Below are 19833 nucleotides of genomic sequence, written 5' to 3' on the forward strand. Positions count from 1 at the left end.
TCTGGATCATTTCGAGAGTATCTTGAACCTGTTTGATCTCAGTTAATAACCCCTCCTTCCTCTTATTTACATCACCAAAAACATCTCGATTCCATTTTTTCATGTTCACTGGTGTAGTCATATCTCGCCTCCATGAAGACACCACAAGCTCCTTAAAATAGGATGACTTAACCACGCTGCCTCAAAACGAAAGGGGCGTCTAGATGGATCCCGTATTCCCTCAGAACTCAATTGCACGTAAAAGTGGCGCATGATCAGAAGCTAAAAATGGGAGATGAGAAACTAAAGCATCCTGCCATCTTAGTCTCGTGTGAGCACAAAAAAGAACACGAACAAATCGTTTAGCAACAAAGTTTTGTTCAACTTTCCCCCTCCTCCAAGTGAACTTGTTACCTCGATAGCCCATATCAATCAGCGACTCTGCATTTATCCAATCACCAAATGCCAAAGAATCCGCTAATAATCGCCCGTTTCGTCCAGTCCGCTCGTCTAACCGGACGATCGTGTTAAAGTTTTTTTTTTTTTTTTTTTTTGTCTGCGCCTACTATAAACGGTCCTTCAATCCCCTGGATCATTGTATGTAACTTCTCCCATAATCCACTTCGACGAGAAACTGTAGGGGCTGCATAGACCACAATCAGATAAATCGTATCCAACCCTTTCTCCACCTTAGCCGCAATGTATTGGATAGCCTCAACAACCACCACATCCCCAATCCCAGACCTCCACAACAACCATAAACCACCTCGTTGGCCATCAGCATCAACTCGAAATGATTTATCAAAACCCAAACCCTGACAGATTCGATTCGCCCGATCCCCACCAGCATGAGTGTCAAACAAAGCTAAAATGTTTGTATTGAACTTCTTCAGCAAATAGCGGATCGATCTGCGGAAGTTGGGTTTATTCGCTCCCTAGCAATTCCATAAAAGACAATTCATCATGTCTATATCAATACCAGAAAGAACTACCGGGGAACCATGTCAGGCTGCTTCATGAATCGTCGCTCCCTCCGACGAAACAATAGCCTCATTTCCTCCATCCCCTGTTTCCATAGCAACTAACGCCAATTGCCCAGCATCCCTGGGACAGTCAGTAAGCCTATCGATATCCAGCTACTTACCAGAACCACCGCTATCACCGGTAAAAACACCTCTGGATCGCCCAACATCGCCATCATCAACTCGTAGACACTTCCCATTACCGAGAACTGGGTTCTCTTTGCTTATCGGGCCAAAAATTAACCCTCTGGTGGGCCTTTGCCCCTTATGTTGTCGTCGAAAATTGGTCTGATCAAGACCTTTCTCCTTCTGGGCTTTTTTGTCCTTCGGCCCACTCTGATCCCCACTAAGGCCCTTTTCCCCATTTAACACCTGTGGTTTTGCATTAACTTGCGGGATACGCTTCCCCTCCCTCACTTGATTCTCTACTGGGTTATTCTCCTTATTTGCCTCGAACTGTATATCCTCATCCCTAATCCTCGGCTGAATCGGATCCACCTCCAACCGCCCAAACTTATTGGAAATATCATTATTCCTAGTATCTTTCCGTGATATGTCCCAAAGATTTCTTTCCATATTCTGCCTGGAACCCCCTGCCGCAAACACAACACGACCCTGCGGCGGACCAGATTTCTTACCCCCTCGTCGCACCTCCGTGAAACCATCATCTGTTTGCACCGACTCCCTAGCCCCCCGTGCTATTGGGTGTGATACCATGTAATATGAACTCCCTAGGATGAAACTCTGATGGAGGCTGATGATAGGTAAGTGGCGACGTGAATTGATGGAGATGATGCACAAGTGGATTGCGAGTGACGGCAGGTGATGTTCGAGAGAGAGAAGCAGTGATTCGATGGTGAGATGTGTTAGATGGTTATATGGATTCGAAAATAAAGTGAAGAGTTTCTTAATCACAAAGTGTTTAGAAACTCGGAATCATGAACGCATTCACGAGTTCAGATTGAGAGAAGAAAGATTCAACAATACTTGTTACATAAAACTTCTTCGCTACCAAACAAGGAGGCGTTGCTTTTGGGTTTTATAATCAACCCTAGGGTTCGACACTCCAAACAACAGGAAGTTCAAAATAAAACAACAAAGCGTGTAAAGGAAATAAGAAAACAACGAAGCGTCTAGGTGATCTGTAGTAGTACAGAAGTTACTTGTATTAGTACAGAAGTCATGGTGACTTGTACATTATCCCCATTGGTAATGACTTCTAGATAACTCGACGTAGTGATCCATTTGCCTCATTAAAACCATACCGAGAAAACCCATTGGGACAAAACTCAGCTATGGGAAAAAGAGTACAAACTTCACACCTAAGTTATCTAGTTATCATTACCGGGTGGAGTCTTCAGGGTGGATATGTTGAAGACTTGGATCCTCGGTAGATTGAATGACCCGTCAGCTATGAGTGCATGAGCTTCCTTGGCCATCTCCTTAGCTCTTGAACGAGTGATCCTTCCCACAATCTCCGGTTTCTCTGCGGCTTCTGACTCCTTGTTGGCTACGATCATATCACCATGGTAGTCTCTGACACCGGTGGACATGAATGAACCAAGTGCCCCTAGATCCCACACCCTGAGCAAATGTTATTGAGTCCCTCGTAAGATACAAAATAACGTGCTCCATTAATCATCACAGTTCCTTTCAATGGTTTCCTCAGATCCACCTCCACACACATACGAGCGAATCTAGCTCTTTTAAATTGCAACGTAGTTAGATCCACCTTAACTGGTTTTCCTAGTCCACGTGCGATCTTCATTAATATAGAACTATGATAATAATTAACCGGGATGTTCGACACAAGAATTCACACCGGTATCGTGACTATATCATCCTTCAGCGGGTCAAAATTTCGAGTCCACCCTAGCACCATTAAATAACTCCCAAATGCTTTCCACGGCCCTCCAGTTAACGCGGAGAAGTACTCTTCTTCCAACTCAAACCGCACCCTGAAAAACTGTCGTGGTAAATCCATGACATACATGGCCCCCCCTGTGGTTTCCACAACTCACTCAACTTCCTTTGAAGGACCGCGATGGAGATATTCCTGCTTAGGACCTTCACAATCATACACTACTTCCATAGGTCGTTCATCGCTTCCAGCACCTCTTGTCCAATAGTTATCACCGGATCTCCCTCCTCACCATCAGGGAACTCGAGTGTCACACGTTCATCCACAAAACCCGCATCGACTACTAGATCTGGCGACAGCATCCCTCCCGCGTTATTCCCGACCACCCTCTTCACCCATGTCCTACCGGTATCCGAAGGATCTCCCGGTGTTCGGTCCTTTTCACCAACATCGCTCATGTGAGCACCATGATCTCCCGTACCCGTAGTCGCACCCTCGCTAACCCTAGCAGCCATTTTCTTTGTCAGTGAAATAATTCTTTCCTACATATAACAAGTTATTCTTTGAATAACCATTTATGATGTATATCTTACATATCACATATGGATTATTGTAAATCTTTCTTAAAAAAGGATTATTGTAAATTTGTAAACAACATAAATTATATTCATAACATAAATTATATTCATAATAGTTAGAAGAAATTTTCTAATATATAGTGATGTAAGAAAAATAAACTTTTAAATATAAATTGCAGACAAATATGATTTAAATTGACAAATAGCGGCTAAACAAAAAGCTCGAAAAGCTCTCTGCCCTGATTATCGAGGACCTCCGCCTAGCCTCCATCTCCGGCACCAGCAAAGCTTCTGCTTGCCGGCGTCGGGACTCTTTCCTCCTTTTCATCGCTTGTTTCCTAAAGATCCCTCTTTTAATGTCGATTTGGCCACTTACTCAATCTTCTCAAATTCTCCCCGGTAAACCTCTTATCAACGGTGGCTTCTCTGGTAAATCTGAAAGGCTTTTCCCGGCGAAACCTCTCTCATCTTAACCGTTGATAGCCCTATCTCCGTCGCACCTAAACCTAGAGAAACCCCCTTTGTCCAGCGGTGCTTCAACGCTCGAATCTGAGGCGCGTCTCTCCGATTCCCCCAGATCTATAGATGTTGGATCTCCTTTGTCTCCTCTTGCATACCTCCCTCTCCAGATCTCATCGTCGTTATTGACCTCCACACCTCCCCCTCGACTTCAGCATGTTCCCTCGAGTTTCGGTTGTACGCTCTCAGGAGTCCTACCGTCAAAATGGTTCAAACCGGGCTTTGCTCCAGTGATGACATCAGGAATGAGCGGCGGCGGCGTAACCCTAACGTCCCTTGGTGCTCCTCGACTGGACCCTCTTATTCGCCAAATGGGCTTTGGCCCACTTATTTTCACATCGAGGCCCTGTGATCCAAACCTATTTCTTCAAAAGTCCAGGTTCGTTCTAAATATTTCATTGTTCTCCCGTAACATACATTTGTGTCGATACATGAAACCATTTGTCTGAAGACTGCATTTGGAACATAACCAATCAGTGTTGCTAGGGGGGTACAATCCTTTTTTAAAAACCTTGCCATTAGAATCACCCAAGAGTACTACTCATGTTTATCACTGTTTGAAGAAGTCCGGCATTATGACCCCGTCTCTAAGGAGCGGTGGTTACCGAAGCTTCTCCAACCTATCCTCCTCTCCGTGTTATATGATCCCCGAGTCCTTTCAAATGTTTTGCTGCATCTTATGTCTGGGATCCCAAAGCTTGAGGAAGAACGGCATTATGATCTCCTACCAATGGCGAGGAGATTACCGTACTTTCCTCAACCTTCTCCTACCATCTCCCTTGCTTCCCGAGCCATGTCAAAAGCAAACCATCAAAAGCCGTAAGCTTATTCCCACAGCCCAAAGCTTGATGAGGTACGACATTATGATCCCATCTAAAAGGAATGGTGATTACCGTAACATCTCCAAGCAAACCTTACCCAACCTTAAAGCTGAATCCACCCTCCCCTTTGCTAATGAGCAGACCTCTCCATTGAGCCTCTTGGCCATGGAACCCTTTTCAACGTCCCAATGTCTATTGATAAGGACAATTCTCCATGTCCATGTCTTGTCCGTGAATATGGCTTCGACTTCCCTTGGAATTGTTTGTGATTTGGTTGTTCACCGCTCTTGTTTCCGATATCTCTTGGAATTGTTGTCGAACTACCTATCTTTTTTATCGTCCTATACTTATGGTTGTAACTTTCTTAAATTTGGTTTTGTATTGGAAGAAACTCTAAGCTTTGTAAGCTATTATCCGAATGAATGAATGAAATGAGATTTTTGAACAAAAAAAATTGACAAATAGCTTGTTCAAGTGATAATATATTATTTTTAATGTTGCTTCGCAAAAATCCTTCTTTTACCCTTTTTTTTTAGCAAAAAAAAGATCCTTATTTTTACCCTAAGCCAAAAGCGCTACAACAGTAGTCAAAGTCAACGTCTTCTCTAAAAAGGAAGTACGTTAGCTTAGCTAGTCTTGGTAAATCAATGACTTATTGACACTTGGCAGGTCCAACAGAGAGTTTGGTTCGCTTGTAGGGCAAGTTCTAAAGAGATTGAATTGAGTTTGAGAGTTCCATCATTTATGGACCGACAACATCATACCATCTCTTTTTTTTACTCGCACCTCTCGTTTCATCATAACTACTCATATGTCTTAGACTTCAATTAATCTTAATTGAGTTAACTACTCTCTAGCTTTAGTTAAAGGCATCATTCTAATATTAATGACGACCATAATCACGTTTAAATAAAGTAATGCACTAATATTTCCTGTCAAGTGTCGTCAATTTAGTTTTTCTTTTTTGTTCAAGATTTACTGTTCAATCACTCTCCAAACCCAAGAATTTGTCCCTCATAATAAAAAAAATGATCTATAACAAAAATAAACTGTATTGTAAAACAGTAAAATTAAAGCTAAATAGATATGTCAAAATTTGAGAATTTCGTAAACTATTTAGAAATAATCACCTTCAACCACGCCTTTTTTTGTTACCACTAAGAACCAAATGATATTTTTGTAATGTTGTGTTACTTTGTCACAAATCAATTATATTCTATCATATACCGTTGTCCGTTCTGTATTTTGTGTCAAATCTGAAACGTTTGCATCCAAATATCATTTTTCTTTGGAGTATGGGTTTTATATGCATAAGATGTGCATCCATGCCATCCAAAAGATTTTTAAAACTTAAATACATATAACGAATTTATATAAATGTATAATATCTGTAATTTTAAAACCATAATATTTCAATGTTTTACTTTAAATGATGTTTTAATGGTGCATACACAAAAAGCAAAGTTACAAAATACCTACAATAACTGTAAATACAAATTCCTATGAGTCATTTTTCCAATTCTTTTCATGTTTGTTTGGCATATAGTTACTCACTAATTACTTCAAGAGTTATATGATTTTATCCTATTGGTAATAATATGAATCAGTATTATTTTTTGGAATAAATATATTAATAATTTTTTACATAATTTATATTTGACAATTAACTTTTAAAAAAGTTGACAACTAATAATCATAGTTTTCGAGGTTGTCAGTGTCATCTTCGTCTCCAGTGTTGACGTTAGAATTGTGATTAAAAAATTACTGAAAGAGAAGGCATTCAGAATAATCATAGATAGAGAGAAATATTAGATATGGATCTGAAAAAAATGCAGTATGCCATTTTTTTTTTTCATCGTCATGTCAACAATTTCTCACATATAATTTCATAGTCGTTTTTATCAAAATTATTGTTCTATTTGGTCTTGTAGTCTTAGTATGTGTCAAATAATAGGACTATCCGGAAAAAAAAAAAAATTTGCTTTAGTGCATATGAAATTTTTGGATTTAACTATGCTCCAAAAATAGGAAACACACACGAACCCATATAACAAAATGAGTCAAATAATTTATTTACTTTGATCAACCAATAATTTCATTTCTTAATTAGCGAGCGTTTTAAAGCCATTGAACATAAAAATTATTTTGCTAGAGAATTTGTTATTATATTAGCTTTTCACATAACAAATGTGATTTAAAAAAAAAGAATTTGAAATTACCATTATATTAATTTCTTCACACAACAAACCTAAACGGAAAAAAATATATTTTGAGATGACATCCTATGGAGTTCCAAAAAAATTGAGTATTACAAAATGCCTTCGATAATATGTTGTGAATCATATTTACTTGAAATTCTCACAATTCCCAAATTTAATAATTGTTTTAGAATTATATGATTAACTAACCTTTCAACTAGCAAAAAGAAAAAAATCCTGAGTGATTGTAAAACAAGCAATTTTTCTCGCTAATTCGTAAAAAGTTCATTCCAGTCAAACTGTAAAGAAAGTATAATTTATAAAGTATAATTATTTAATAAATATGTATCAATATTAAAACACATTAAAATTGCATATATAATATATACTTCATAAAGTGATGAAAAAAGAAGATATGCAATGTTTAATGTGGTATAGCATTAGTACACATTAATTAAGTTGTTTTTATTAAACATTGCATGTCCTTTGATTTCTAAGTTGTTTTCGATGTGAACATACCATAATGAAAAAATGACTATGGAGAAATGTGTATAAATGTCAATCGTATTCATAAAGTACATGATTCTAATTTATACTTTGTCAATTATTTTTCAGTTCGAAATTGGTTCAATATGACTAATAGTCTTAATCAAGATAGTCTTCATACAATTAATTCAAATTGACACATCCTTTGTTTATGTTTTACCACTCACCATCATATTCATTTGCTTTTATTTTCTCAATGATTTTTATATCTGATAATTCTCAAGAGTTTGTGCCACAATTATCTCCACCAATCGTGCCCTAATTATAGTATATCCAGCTTGGAGTATCATGATTAGAAATTTTACAGCTTTTAAGATTATTTTCACTATTACAATCAGTATTAAAATTAAAATGTTGAGGAATTCCTCCAATACTACAATTTTATTTCTTTTCTAAAACTATCACACTTAAGTTTTTTCTGAAAATACTACAAAATTTTATTTTCTAAAAATACCAACACAAAAAGTTGATTTTTTATTGGGTAAAATTTGTTTTTCAGGTTTGAGTTGACAATTTTAGATTTAGGGTATAGTTTTCAGAGGTAGAGTTTAATGTTTAGGATTTAGTGATTAATTTTTAATATAAAAAATTTAGTTCCATCTTGTAGTAATTTTGGAAAATATATATTTTTGGAAAAAAAAAAAAAAAAGTGGTATATTTGAAAAAAAAACTCAGTTGTTAAATTACAATAACGGTGCTGTCAAACGATCAACTAAAGATTTTGATATCATCAAAAAAATTTACATCAAAATGTTAATTATTACAAATTTAATATGACTAGAATATAAAACACAATCTATATTGTACTATTAAACTGTTCGAAACAGTATTCTCAAATCCAAACAGAGAAGACATCATTGTAAATAAATCTCGTACTAGACTATGATTAAAAAGATGACTATATGCTGTGTAGGGTTGTATATCTATGATCAGAAACATTATTGAAATTTCTCACACTTTTGGTTCTCTCCATATTCGGTTTCGGTCCAAATTAGCATGAACTTTGGATTGAGCTTTTGAGGTTAATTGGAAATGTATGAGTTCAATATAACATCTGTATACATTCCTTATGATTATTGAATTGAACCTAAACCCTCTTTGAGCTTATGAATGAGAGCATTCAAAGAGAACATCCCAGAGACATACAATAACATTGACTAAACATTAAAGAGATTTGCAACAACATTTTTTGTTCTTTCGAACTGGGATACTAAACATATCTACACAGCATATGAAGACGATTGCTTCAAATCTGGCGGCCACGAGACTCAGAGAAGTTTTCCTTTTGATTATGACTCGTGGTTGCGATTATGACCGGCCATTCAGGCATCTTTAACTTGCCGAGGACGGTCCAAAGTACATACAAATGGGCGGGTTGATCCTTAAGATCGAGAGGATAGCAGACGGAATTGTCCAGATCCCGTCCCCACAGATCAGTCCTGATGCTACTGCACCCGCAAAGTCGTCTGCATCTTTCCTGTTGATCCGCTCCCATACAAACAATATCACAGTCCCAACAAACATGTCAATGGCGAAGTACGCTCCAATGTAGAATGGGACAGCCATCGCCATTGGGATCGGGATAAACTGAGAGATCTTAGGCGGTGTAATGTCTCTCAAGAGATTCACAATCAAAGCTGCGATGAAAAACCCGTAGCAAAGAGCCAAACAGTGCTTAGGCAGTTCCGCAAATCCCTCAATACCGAGAATCGCCATCTCACGGAAAATCACTGCGTAAGGTGCTTTGTACGGACCATTGGGATCTCCAATGTCAAAAGCAGTCCAGAACAGCCAGAATGTAAGCGGAGCGATTACACAGCCCATTGCGGTCCCAACAAGCTGGCTTACAAACATGGATTTTGCAGATGATAAAGTGAGGTAACCTGTTTTGAAGTCTTGCATAAGATCAGCTGCGGTAGAGACGATTGACATCATAACTCCACAGGCAGCTAAACCCGCAATGACACCACCATCACTTCCTACTACAGAAGCAATTATGAAAAGGCCGATCTTTCCATAGGTTGATGCTAGACTCCAGTCCGTGAGCCCAGTTCCATAAGAGTTGCAAAAGGCAAGAGCAGGTGCAATGAAGTAAGAGCACAGGACAAAGTACCATTTCAAGGGTGGGAATATCAACGGGATTGTTGCGGTTGAGATAGCTGCAAGACCCACATAACCAGAAACCGCAAATCCAAGGGGTATACGGTCCTTAAGAAATACTTCATCTCTTTTCTTCTTGACCAGCAGTATCTCAGAGGCTTCGCTGTCATCTGAATGAAGGAATTGGAAAACATATAATTAACAGTCTTTAGAAAGTGGCCATGAGAGCAAACAAGTTATTGGTTAATACAAAAGCATGTAAGAGATGAGTCAGGATCTAATATTCTCTCACCTACAATGTCGGTAACAATGGGTAGATTGAGTCGTCTTGACCTACTGCTACATATTTCCTTCACAGTGACAGCAATGATCTTGACAAGATTGTAGAGACCGTCACCAAGGATAATGGCAATGGCGATAAAGACCTTAAAAGTCAGACAAGACATTAAAGCATCAGGACTGGAACCTCATCTCTTATCTTTCTTTTTTGACATGAATATAATGTTTTCTAAAAAGGTTTATAACTGGGCTGCTTATACTGTACCTTATATCCGTAGAGACCTTTGAAATCGTTGGACCCAAGGTCAGCTGGATACCAATCCCCGGCATGCTGTGATACGAATGGCCACAGAATTCCCCAAGAGATGATCGCACCGAGAAGAACCGAGCAGTTCACTATATGGGGGCATATAAGACCGCATCCAATATAAGTAGGACTGAAGTCAAAGTAAAACCTGTGTGGCAAAGAATCCAGACTAGTTAAAAATTGCACCTAACATACCTTCAAAAAGTAGCAGAAAACATATTCCAGCTCTAAACCCATTCTCAATTCTCACAGATCATTACTGATATAATAATCTCGGACATAAAAGCTGTATCAAAATGGTCAAGAGATAGGATGAACTTACGTGTTCTTGTATAGCGTCAAACCAAGGGTGGGGAAGTTATCAAACCCACAAGCATCTCCAATACCACTGAAGAACCACTTGAAACAACTCCAAATTAAGCTAAGGCTCAGGTATTTTCCAAGGCATTTGACCTGGTTCCTGTGGTGAACAACATTACACACACACACACACACACACACACACACAACACAACACAAGTTCAATAAACAAACGATATGGTTTTGCAGAAAGCAAAATTTAAAATGACTCTTGACAAAAATTACCCTGCAAGCTCAGCTCCAGTGTTGGTATGGAAGCTGTTAATCAACATTGCAGTGGCGGTTCCACTAGGATAAGTAAGTTTGTAGTCCAAAACCATCACCTGAGATAAAAACATATGACCCGTTTAGGAGAAAGGTCAAACAATAATGAAAGGACACTATACATTATCTATATGCTACTGAGATTCTCTACCTTGCGTAATGGAACGAGACTAAAGAGCCCCAAGAAGCTGACCACAAACAAAAACCCAATCATCCACCACAATCCTGGATTTATAACATCTTCAGCATGATTCCCCGGATAATCAGCACCAATGAGCTTGTATGTCTTCTCATCCATAGCAATCAAATATGAACCAAATCCTCCTGATATTTAAAAATCAAAGACCAGATCCATATCAAATCCTTATACTAGTAATCACAATCAACAATTTCTCAGAAATAGCTAGAGATCCTTTCAACAAATTCAACGTTTGAAATTCCAACCAAGTCAAACCAATCAGATTCTTGATCAAATCACAGTTACTACTATTGTACTACTGTATCCAGAATTTGAAAAACTAAGAATCCGATTTCGAACACAGATCTTGAGTAAAACAAGCTTTTCATTCATACCGCTAAAGGCGAGGCCATAGCAAGCGACAACGCAAGTCTGGATAACAGTATTCTCTTGCTTGGTGAACGGCTTCACCGTAAACCCAAGCTTCGACAAGAAACCAGTCCACGACTTGACGAAGAAGAATCCGAGCAATCCCGCGGCGACGTTCAACGACGGGATGATTCCAACAGTCAGATTGAGTTTATGAGTGATGATACAGAACAAAGTCCCCAACAAAGCGCTCACGGCCAATCCTCGAAGCGTTATCTGCTCTTTCCACTCAGGTACATGCTCGTCCGCCGCCGTCGTCGTCGTCGCGGTTTTCTGAGATTCCGGCTGTAACAATGCCTCCGATATCTCATCCTCCGATCTTGGGATCTCCGTCCCCATGTTTTAAGCTAAGTCAATCGTCAAATTTTGGATTTCCCCGAGAAAATGGATCTATAGAGAGAGAAAACGGTTATGGCGGATTTGTGAATTGTGAGAGAGAGTTAGTTAGGATTTGGGAGAGAATAAAGAAAAAACTCTAAAAAGATCAGACGCTTTGACCCAAAAAAAAAAAGAAGATTAGACGCAAACGTGGTTATGAGTAGGTGGAATGAGAAAGTGACACGTGTGATTTTAGTCTGTTACGCTAAGCTTACATTGAAACGATGAATTTTTTATCTGTTAAGAGAATGGGATTGATTACGAAAGTTACGAACCACATTTATTGTAATTTTTGTTCTTTTCTTCGTTCCTCCGCCTCTCTCTCTCTCTCTCGTGTTCAGATTATTTTATTCGACTAAATTTTTGTAACGGTCGTTTAATAGTACTATTTTTGTGTGTTGGGCTCAACTTTCATATTGGGCCGGGCCTGTTATTTTTAAGGATAGTTTTTTTTTTCTTTCTTTCATTCTTTTTCTTTTTGGGTAGAGATCCAAGTTATAGAGTATGTGGAGGATAAATGGAAAATTGGAAATATAGAGTATATACATCTGTAAATAATTGAAGATGATTATTATCTTATATCATTTACTTTGGATGGAATGGAACTTTTTTTGGGATTTATTGAATTCATTGGAAGTTTGTAATATTTTATGAAAATAAAGTTCATAAAGTTTAAATCTAGTTATCATGAATATATAGTAGTATTGTGTGTTAGATTATATCCCACATTGGGAAGAATAACAAATCCTTGGGCAATATATATAGTGTGTGGCAACCCTCCTCTCTTGAGTTAACTTTTGGGAGTGAGTTAGGCCCATTACTCATATGGTATCAGAGCCTAGGTTCAAACTTCTGGATTGTAGTCTACCACTCGTGGATGTCCAGTCTAAGCGTGAGGGGGTGTGTTAAATTATATCCCACATCGAAAGAATAACAAATCTTTGGACAATATATATAGTGTGTGGCAACCCGATTACCCGAAGATATATTGAAAACATGTACGTAGCACATTCAGCGATCTTGATGGCACCTAGATAAAATTTGCAAACCTACAAGAAATACAAGCTAAAAAAAACTGGGACCAAGAAGAAACTATGAAGCACGTTTTTTACACTTCATTAATTCGACAGTTTTTTTGCATGAGAAATGAAACAGTGCGACGATAATTTAGTGTACGATAAAAAATAGTCCTCATATGTATCTATCAGAAGGATATATAATTATTAGAAGAAGAAAAATCTTAAAAGCTTACACACATGAAATAGGCAAATAGCTCTTTCTCTTTTGTGTCTCTCGGACACACAAAGTACATAGTTATAATATATGTAGCTTCTTGTTTCTTTGTTCAATAATAAAGATACCTTTATAACATTCCAACGACGATTTTTACCCGTTTCCTACCAAAATTGATTGACAGTACTGTTTAAATATACAAACATTATGGTAGCACCACATGTCGATTCATTTCTTTAATTTTTAACCAAGAAATCTCTTCGATAAGAGACCATGGCATGTTAACTTACATATTTCAGTCATCTTCTCATTGCTGGTGCTTGGATTCACGACTTCAAATACTCTACCTACCCCTTTGGTTGGCCAACTGAGTACTCTCCGGTTAGGTCATATTATATATCGGTACAATTTATCAATGGTTTATATAATTTACAAACTCTTTTGGGGTCGTATATATCATTTCTGTTTATACATACATTACGGTAGCACAACTAAATGTCATTTCTTTATAACCAAGAAATCTCTTCGACAAGAGACCGTGGCATTTTAAATTAGATATTTCAGTCATCTTCTCATTGCTGGTGCTCGAATTCAAGACATTAAATACTCTACGTACCCCTTTGGTTGGCTAACTGAGTATTCATATAGGTCCAATTTATCAATGGTTTAAATAATTTATACTCTTTTTTGGGGTCGTATATATCACTTTCCTTATAAATCTACACTTTATGGCTAATGTCGGTGACGTGGCAGAGCGAGGACAAAATAGTGGGATTCTCTTTGTGAGCTAGAGCCTAGAGACTTCTATTGCTTGCACGCCATATATTTTTAGAGACTGAAAACAACATTTCCTTTTGAAGGTGTGTATCACTTTCCTTTTGGGGGAAAAAGCATGCAAGAAGAACAGTATGCACAAACATGATATGCTAACTCCAATAATACGATTGTGTTACGATGTGTCATGTCATGGCGTACGAATGATTAGACACGTGTCGGTTGTGAGAGAAACTTCACACACATGTCCCAACAAATTATAAGAAAAAGTTGAAGAAGTGGGAGACCCCCGACCTCTCTCGGCCTCGGCCAGAGACTTCCGTATACACACCTTTTACCTCGAGAACAACCTTTCCTTAATTCTGTAACGTCCCATCTTACGTTAATAAAGTCCGATACATGCAAATCTATATAGTAATTCTATATATGTGAATCCTCTGCACAAGACGACGGACAATATCATGTACTGTTCTTAACTCAATCATAAGACTCGGAGCCTTCTAGCTCAAACTTGACCTACTTACATCTATATATATATATATATATAGTTATAAAACCCTGAGTAAATTGAAAAAAAGATAATAGAAGCTGTGGGAAGCGAAGACAAAATGAAGGTGAGTATATCATATATATGTACATTCCAATTTCAAAGTCTAATCAAAATATTCTCTTTTTGATGATAAGTGAGCTTTTAGTTTGTAGTTTGTACTTAGTCTCTCATTAGCTAATCATTTTTAACGAACTCTGTCTCTATCTCTAATTCTCTATATCTTGCAGCTGCTAAACTGGATGCGAACTAGAAGGCAAAATGGCTTAGACCCATCAAAAGATTTCAAAGGTTTGATTATATAAAAGAAGAACTTTCTCTCATATAAATCCTTTTGAATAACGTATCTTCATCTTTATACATATATTGTTTTAGTCTTCTTGGTCGATTAAATTTCTATTGAGCGTACTCTCGACTCTCTAGCTAATGTATTTTTCTGATAAAACAAAAATCAACCTATCTTTTAGGTGGTTTCGGTTGTCTAAGAGCTCAGATTTCCTCTGACGTCCAAGACATCCGCACAAACTCCTTCTCCTTCTCCGGACCCTCTCATGACAAGAATCTACCCAAATTTGAAGAGAAACTTCGGTTTGATGAAGACGGTTTCTGCGGTTTTCTGGCCATCGGAACGCTTGGCACAGACCCTGAGACACCTAAGTTCTCAGCTACGTTTGCAGAAGAAGATGTAAGCGGAGAGAAAAAGGAGATGGCCAAGCTCATTACTGAGAAACTAGACAAGTATCTTAAGGAATGTCCTGAGGATATTAGCAGTAAGCCGGTAGAAAGATCGAATGCAAAAGAAGATAAAGATTTCCATGCATGTCCTCAACAAGATTATGATCACTTTCCATCATCCATTGAACTTACGGAGAGAAGCAATGGAAGAGTAAAGAAGAAAAAGAGCTTACTTACTAGTCTCTTCAAGAGGACACAACCAGTGCAAGGAGAGTCTTCCATAGAGAAACATGGCACAAAAGATGTGATTAAAAAAGTTTTTGAAAAGATCCATGGAGCTTCTTCGAAGAAGGCGAGAAATGATGATGAGGATTCTAAGCCCAAGAAGAAAGATCTTATTAGAAAGGTTAGCCTTAGCTTTAAGCATTTTCAAATAGTTAACCTAAAGATATTGGTCTGTTGAAGAATTCTGAAAGTTAAAGGTGGTTTCTGTTTTTGTTATAGAGTGCTCAAACCAACCGACGTAAAGTCCACCCTGTTCTCTATACACCTATAAGAGACCATAACGAGATAGATGACAGAAGAAAAGTGGATCTCAAGGTCCATAGTCTTACTGGAGGGTTTCTCGGTGCAAGTTCAACCTCGGATGCGAACAGGAAAAGAGAAAAATGGATCAAGACCGACGCGGAGTGTAAGTCAAGATACTATATACACAGAACAATGAACACAAAGTACTATTTCTCTTTTTTTTTTTTTTTTTTTTTTTTTCATTTCTCTCTCTCAAGAGTTTTCATATCATTTGCTTTGCTTTTTGCAGATCTTGTTTTGGAGCTGTGAAGATAAATACTCACTTCAACAAACCTCAATTGAGGTTCCAAGCAAAGCTCTACCCTATCACATCCATATATAATATACAAAAATCAGTATCTATTAATGTGTGTAGTCAACGAGGTTATGCAGTCTAGTTTAAGGCAATGTGTTATGTATGGAAGTATTGTACCCGAATCTAAACAGTATTCGAAGTAGCACCTAAACGCGATATGGCTACAGGTGTTAACTGCTCATAACTGTCACATCTCTGCTCCAAACCAATCACTGATGAACCTAAAAATGTCTGCCCATTTGACCCACATTGATTCTTGAGCTCGAATTCAACACCATTAGTACAAGCCTAACAAAAGAAAGAATAAAAAGATCAGTACATTTTGAAAAGATCCACAGGGACAATACAAACATAGATCAATCGCAAGACACAGAGATACTGATTATTAGACCGGATCCAATCAGTTAACAGAGAATCGAAAACGGAAACTAAATCGGGTCCACTGTTACTAGAAGACTCAAGAGAGAAACAAAAAAAAAAGATAAACCAAACTGCTAAGAAAACAAATAAGTGGACACAGTTCTTGATATACAATCTTTATGTAGTAATCTACTTTATCTCAAATTCTTTAACAAAAAGCAAACAACACCAAAGAGCATAGAAACAACTGATTGAACAATCATCAAAGACGATAAGTTCACAAAAGCAGAGCCAATAAAGAAACACAATGCCCTTTCCTCGTAATCCATCACTAAGCTTAGTATCTTAACCTCTTCTTCTTTCGTCTCCTTAGCCACCAAGAAAAGCCAAAAAGACTCAGTCATCACTCACTCACCTTCTTATACATAACTCTCTCCACTTTGTCTCCCTCTTCATCAGCAAAAGAACAACACAAACACTCTTTTTTATACACACAATTCACATAAGCATCTTCAATACAAAACACTAAGAAGAGAAGAGATTCAAAACCTTTATAGATGAGCACAGATTGGGGACCGGTGATTGTAGCGGTGTCTCTATTCATCCTACTCTCACCAGGACTACTATTCCAGCTTCCGGCCAGGACAAGAGTGGTTGAATTCGGGAACATGACCACAAGTGGTAAAGCCATATTGATACACGCAGTTATAGTTTTCTACTCTTATATCATGTAACAACAGCAACAAAAAAAAAGAGAAGGCACTAATATTTCAAAACTCCAATGTATGTACAAATCCCAAGGTCTTTCTACGTTTCTCCTCTTCTTTTAGCTTTCATTGTTCGCTATTGCTAATAAGGTTTTCTCAAGCAGGATGATTAAAAAGCTGTAATTTTTAACAAAAATTTTAAGCAAATAAGCACATTTCACTAAAAGAAGCAAACTGATACATTTCAGTAAACGATACATCACAATACAAAACACAAACAACCCTTTTCACCAAATCTGTTTGTTACAACATGAGAACATAAACTATAGACCAAAATAAAAACTCTAATTTTACAGAGTTTGTTCTAGACCCATTTTGCAAAAAGGGTAACCTTTATTTAAAAAAAAAAAAAAAAAAAAAAAAAGATAGAGAAGAGAACCATATGAGATTTCAGATACTCAGCCAGTGTAGATGTGGAGATTAACAGCGAGGATCAAAATGGAGTAAATAGCGAAGAAGATGAGAGTGTGAACAGCTATGGCTTTGCCGTTGGTTTTGAGACCACCGAAATCTACGGTGCGGTTGTTACCAGGCAATGAGAAGAGAAGACCCGGCGAAAGAAGCACGAACAGGACCACACCGACGAGAACTGGAGCCCAATCCGCCATTAAAAGTAGGAAAATAAAGGTTACAACTTTAGGAAGGAAGCGGTGGAGAGAGAGAGAGAGAGAGATGGAAGAAACTAGAAAAAAAGAAAAGAAAAAGAGGAAAGTTTTGTGGCTCTGTGTCTGGTGTTAAGGAAAAACTTAAAAACTAATCTCGTGATTGGTTTATTAATTAATTTAATCTTGTGATTATTTAAAGAACCAATGAGAACACGAGAAAAGGTACTTTGTTGGATAGTCAAGTGGTCTAGGAGACTCTGCAGTCTGCACACTTGTTTAACAGCACTACACTTGTACACACAACATGGGAGAGGGATCAAATCGAACCTATCAAAGAGACGGTGTTGATAGGGGTTTATACTGAGGATTTAGCTAAAATAGGATTAAGCGTAATTAAGAATTTTTTTTTTTTTTGGTAAAAAATTAAATTTTATACCATTTTCAGTTTTTTCTGTACAAAAAGCAAATAGCAAATACATTAGAAAGGAAAGCTTATACAAGCAAAATAACCGGCCAGAAGCGAAGACGAGGAAGTCGTCGATCCTGAAATGGAGAGGAGACGGTCTCTAACAGTACGATCAACCACTGCTTGAACAGCTGACGGATTTGAATGGATGTTGGAGAAGACCCTGGCGTTGCGCTCTCGCCAAATGTGATAGATGTAACTTGAAGTACGAGCTTGATGAGTGGTGCAGTCCTGGAGGTGGGCGGCTGCCTAGCTTGAGTGATCCAGACCAAGATAGAGCTTAGGTCCGAGGGGGGGATGACCAAATTCGACCTGCAAAAGCTGCCTAGATTTGGAGCGAGTAAAGGCAGTTGAAGAAAAGATGTTCATGACTTTCCATTCCTGAGGAGCATAAGACACAGTTGGGAGTGACATTCATGCTCTAACTCTGAAGCCTATCCTTAGTAGGTAGACGATCCTGGAAAGCTAGCCACATGATGAACGAATAACGTGGCACTGCTTCCTTAAACCACACAGTCTTGCACCAAGGTACATGAGAGGAGTGAGATCGTAGCTGCTCCCAAGTTTCTTTGGAAGAGAAAACCTGAGTAAAGGTACCTGATAACCTTTTCCAGAGATAAACGTCCTCTCCTTTTGTATCATTTGGTGGAGAGATTGAGGTGATAGTTGCTGCGTGTCTGACCTAGCAGCAGGCATCCACCATTCTCCATTTCGAACTGCATCGAGAACCTTGCCATTTTTCCTCACTCGTAGCTGCCTTGGACCAATATCGCCAACAAATTCGAGTAAAGGACCCAGATCGCACCAGTGATCATGCCAAAATGAAGCGTTTCTTCCATTACCAACTTCACATCTCAGAAAATCCTTCAAAATAGGTCTTAGCTGCAGCATGCATCTCACAGTACGTGAAAGTCTTTGGGAATCATTTATAGTCCAGAAACCATTCCTGTGAAACACATTGCCCTTCAACCAAGCAACCCACATAGAACCCGCATTTGCAAAGAAGTTCCAAATCAGTTTGAGCTGAAACACAACCTGGAAGTCCTGCAACCTGCATATACCCAGACCACCCTCCTCTTTAGGTCTACAAACATTTGTCCAAGATACTCTGGCGCCTCGTGCTGAATCTGTCTTATTCTTCCACAGGAAAGCAGCACAGAGAGAATCGACCTTTTCATAGAACTTCTTAGGCAAGTTGAAAACAGAGCTCCAGAAGTTAACCATGCCATATATTAATGAAGAGATAAGTCTGATTTTACCAGCAAAGGATAGATATTTAACCATCCATGAATGCAAATTTGAGGTGATCTTCTCTAGAAACGGCTGCAGAGTTGCAAAGGAGATTCTTGCTGGGTTGAGGGGTAAGCCCAAGTACCGAGTTGGAAAGGAGCCGACCTTGATCCCAGATAATGCACTAAGAACATCAACTTCCACCTCCGAGTAGCCTCCAAAAAAGATTTCTGATTTCTCCGGATTCATGTCTAAGCCACTCATTCTCTTGAACTGTTGCATAACCTCAGCAACCCCTGACAGAGAAAGCCTCGAGCCATCTGTGAACACCAGTAGGTCATCAGGAAATAATAAATGAGTGACCCGAGGCGAAGAGCAATGGGGATGGAGTTTAATTTTCCCAGAAGAGGTCGCAAATTCAAGAAGCTTGGAGAGAGCCTCCATAACCATGATGAACAAGTATGGAGAAATAGA

The 19833-nt window shown here is 38.4% G+C and overlaps 5 protein-coding genes and 1 pseudogene across 7 annotated transcripts; 1 reads left to right on the top strand and 5 right to left on the bottom strand.

The window, feature by feature from the left end:
* Nucleotides 1-220: 220 nt before the first annotated feature.
* LOC147945451 (uncharacterized) lies at nt 221-1718 on the bottom strand. Its single transcript, XM_087509259.1, has 4 exons — nt 1124-1718; nt 1023-1045; nt 602-914; nt 221-420 (listed from the first exon to the last, which is right to left on the bottom strand). Exons 1-4 carry the CDS (start codon nt 1716-1718, stop codon nt 221-223), a joined length of 1131 nt encoding a protein of 376 aa, XP_087365385.1.
* A 6820-nt stretch (nt 1719-8538) lies between these two features.
* On the bottom strand, nt 8539-12168 carry LOC104779927 (putative metal-nicotianamine transporter YSL6). The gene is made up of 7 exons (XM_010504358.3): nt 11408-12168; nt 10986-11158; nt 10796-10893; nt 10533-10670; nt 10169-10358; nt 9917-10049; nt 8539-9794 (listed from the first exon to the last, which is right to left on the bottom strand). Exons 1-7 carry the CDS (start codon nt 11778-11780, stop codon nt 8857-8859), a joined length of 2043 nt encoding a protein of 680 aa, XP_010502660.1. The 5' UTR covers nt 11781-12168; the 3' UTR covers nt 8539-8856.
* Nucleotides 12169-14113: 1945 nt separating this feature from the next.
* Nucleotides 14114-16115, top strand: LOC104783581 (protein LAZY 1-like). Of its 2 annotated transcripts, none has more exons than XM_087509950.1 (5): nt 14114-14440; nt 14604-14664; nt 14841-15454; nt 15553-15739; nt 15866-16115. In XM_087509950.1, exons 1-5 carry the CDS (start codon nt 14435-14437, stop codon nt 15883-15885), a joined length of 888 nt encoding a protein of 295 aa, XP_087366076.1. In that variant the 5' UTR covers nt 14114-14434; the 3' UTR covers nt 15886-16115. The 2 variants fall into 2 exon arrangements, with proteins under 2 accessions (XP_087366076.1, XP_087366075.1); XM_087509949.1 differs by having other exon boundaries at nt 14123-14440; nt 15553-15779.
* Nucleotides 15872-16982, bottom strand: LOC104779928 (uncharacterized). 2 transcript variants are annotated; one of them, XM_010504361.2, is made up of 4 exons: nt 16841-16982; nt 16707-16741; nt 16049-16219; nt 15872-15939 (listed from the first exon to the last, which is right to left on the bottom strand). In XM_010504361.2, exons 1-3 carry the CDS (start codon nt 16980-16982, stop codon nt 16055-16057), a joined length of 342 nt encoding a protein of 113 aa, XP_010502663.1. In that variant the 3' UTR covers nt 15872-15939; nt 16049-16054. The 2 variants fall into 2 exon arrangements, with proteins under 2 accessions (XP_010502663.1, XP_010502661.1); XM_010504359.2 differs by having other exon boundaries at nt 15872-16219.
* A 212-nt stretch (nt 16983-17194) lies between these two features.
* Nucleotides 17195-17787, bottom strand: LOC147945452 (uncharacterized). The gene has a single exon (XM_087509951.1). It carries the CDS (start codon nt 17664-17666, stop codon nt 17457-17459), a length of 210 nt encoding a protein of 69 aa, XP_087366077.1. The 5' UTR covers nt 17667-17787; the 3' UTR covers nt 17195-17456.
* A 354-nt stretch (nt 17788-18141) lies between these two features.
* On the bottom strand, nt 18142-19020 carry LOC147945453 (uncharacterized; annotated as a pseudogene).
* Between the last annotated feature and the right edge of the window lie 813 nt (nt 19021-19833).

Source organism: Camelina sativa, chromosome 4 (assembly GCF_030686135.1).
Source record: "Camelina sativa cultivar CO46 ecotype springtype chromosome 4, ASM3068613v1".
Taxonomy (NCBI): Eukaryota; Viridiplantae; Streptophyta; class Magnoliopsida; order Brassicales; family Brassicaceae; genus Camelina; species Camelina sativa.

Excerpts from the sequence above, each read along its gene's own strand:
- LOC104779927 (XM_010504358.3), bottom strand. The coding sequence starts at position 11,780 with ATGGGGACGGAGATCCCAAGATCGGAGGATGAGATATCGGAGGCATTG. Across the intron at positions 10,671-10,795 it reads ACTGGAGCTGAGCTTGCAGG|GAACCAGGTCAAATGCCTTG; the intron begins GTAATTTTTGTC and ends TGTTCACCACAG. Across the intron at positions 10,359-10,532 it reads TTGACGCTATACAAGAACAC|GTTTTACTTTGACTTCAGTC; the intron begins GTAAGTTCATCC and ends TTTGCCACACAG.
- LOC104779928 (XM_010504361.2), bottom strand. The coding sequence starts at position 16,982 with ATGGCTTTACCACTTGTGGTCATGTTCCCGAATTCAACCACTCTTGTC. Across the intron at positions 16,742-16,840 it reads ATCTGTGCTCATCTATAAAG|AGGGAGACAAAGTGGAGAGA; the intron begins GTTTTGAATCTC and ends TTGCTGATGAAG. Across the intron at positions 16,220-16,706 it reads AGAGAGTTATGTATAAGAAG|GCTTGTACTAATGGTGTTGA; the intron begins GTGAGTGAGTGA and ends TTCTTTTGTTAG.
- LOC147945452 (XM_087509951.1), bottom strand. The coding sequence starts at position 17,666 with ATGGCGGATTGGGCTCCAGTTCTCGTCGGTGTGGTCCTGTTCGTGCTT.
- LOC147945451 (XM_087509259.1), bottom strand. The coding sequence starts at position 1,718 with ATGGTATCACACCCAATAGCACGGGGGGCTAGGGAGTCGGTGCAAACA. Across the intron at positions 1,046-1,123 it reads CGGTGATAGCGGTGGTTCTG|GGGATGGAGGAAATGAGGCT; the intron begins GTAAGTAGCTGG and ends CTATGGAAACAG. Across the intron at positions 915-1,022 it reads ATGGAGGAAATGAGGCTATT|GGAGCGAATAAACCCAACTT; the intron begins GTTTCGTCGGAG and ends TGGAATTGCTAG.
- LOC104783581 (XM_087509949.1), top strand. Across the intron at positions 14,665-14,840 it reads CCCATCAAAAGATTTCAAAG|GTGGTTTCGGTTGTCTAAGA; the intron begins GTTTGATTATAT and ends CCTATCTTTTAG. Across the intron at positions 15,780-15,865 it reads CACAGAACAATGAACACAAA|ATCTTGTTTTGGAGCTGTGA; the intron begins GTACTATTTCTC and ends TGCTTTTTGCAG.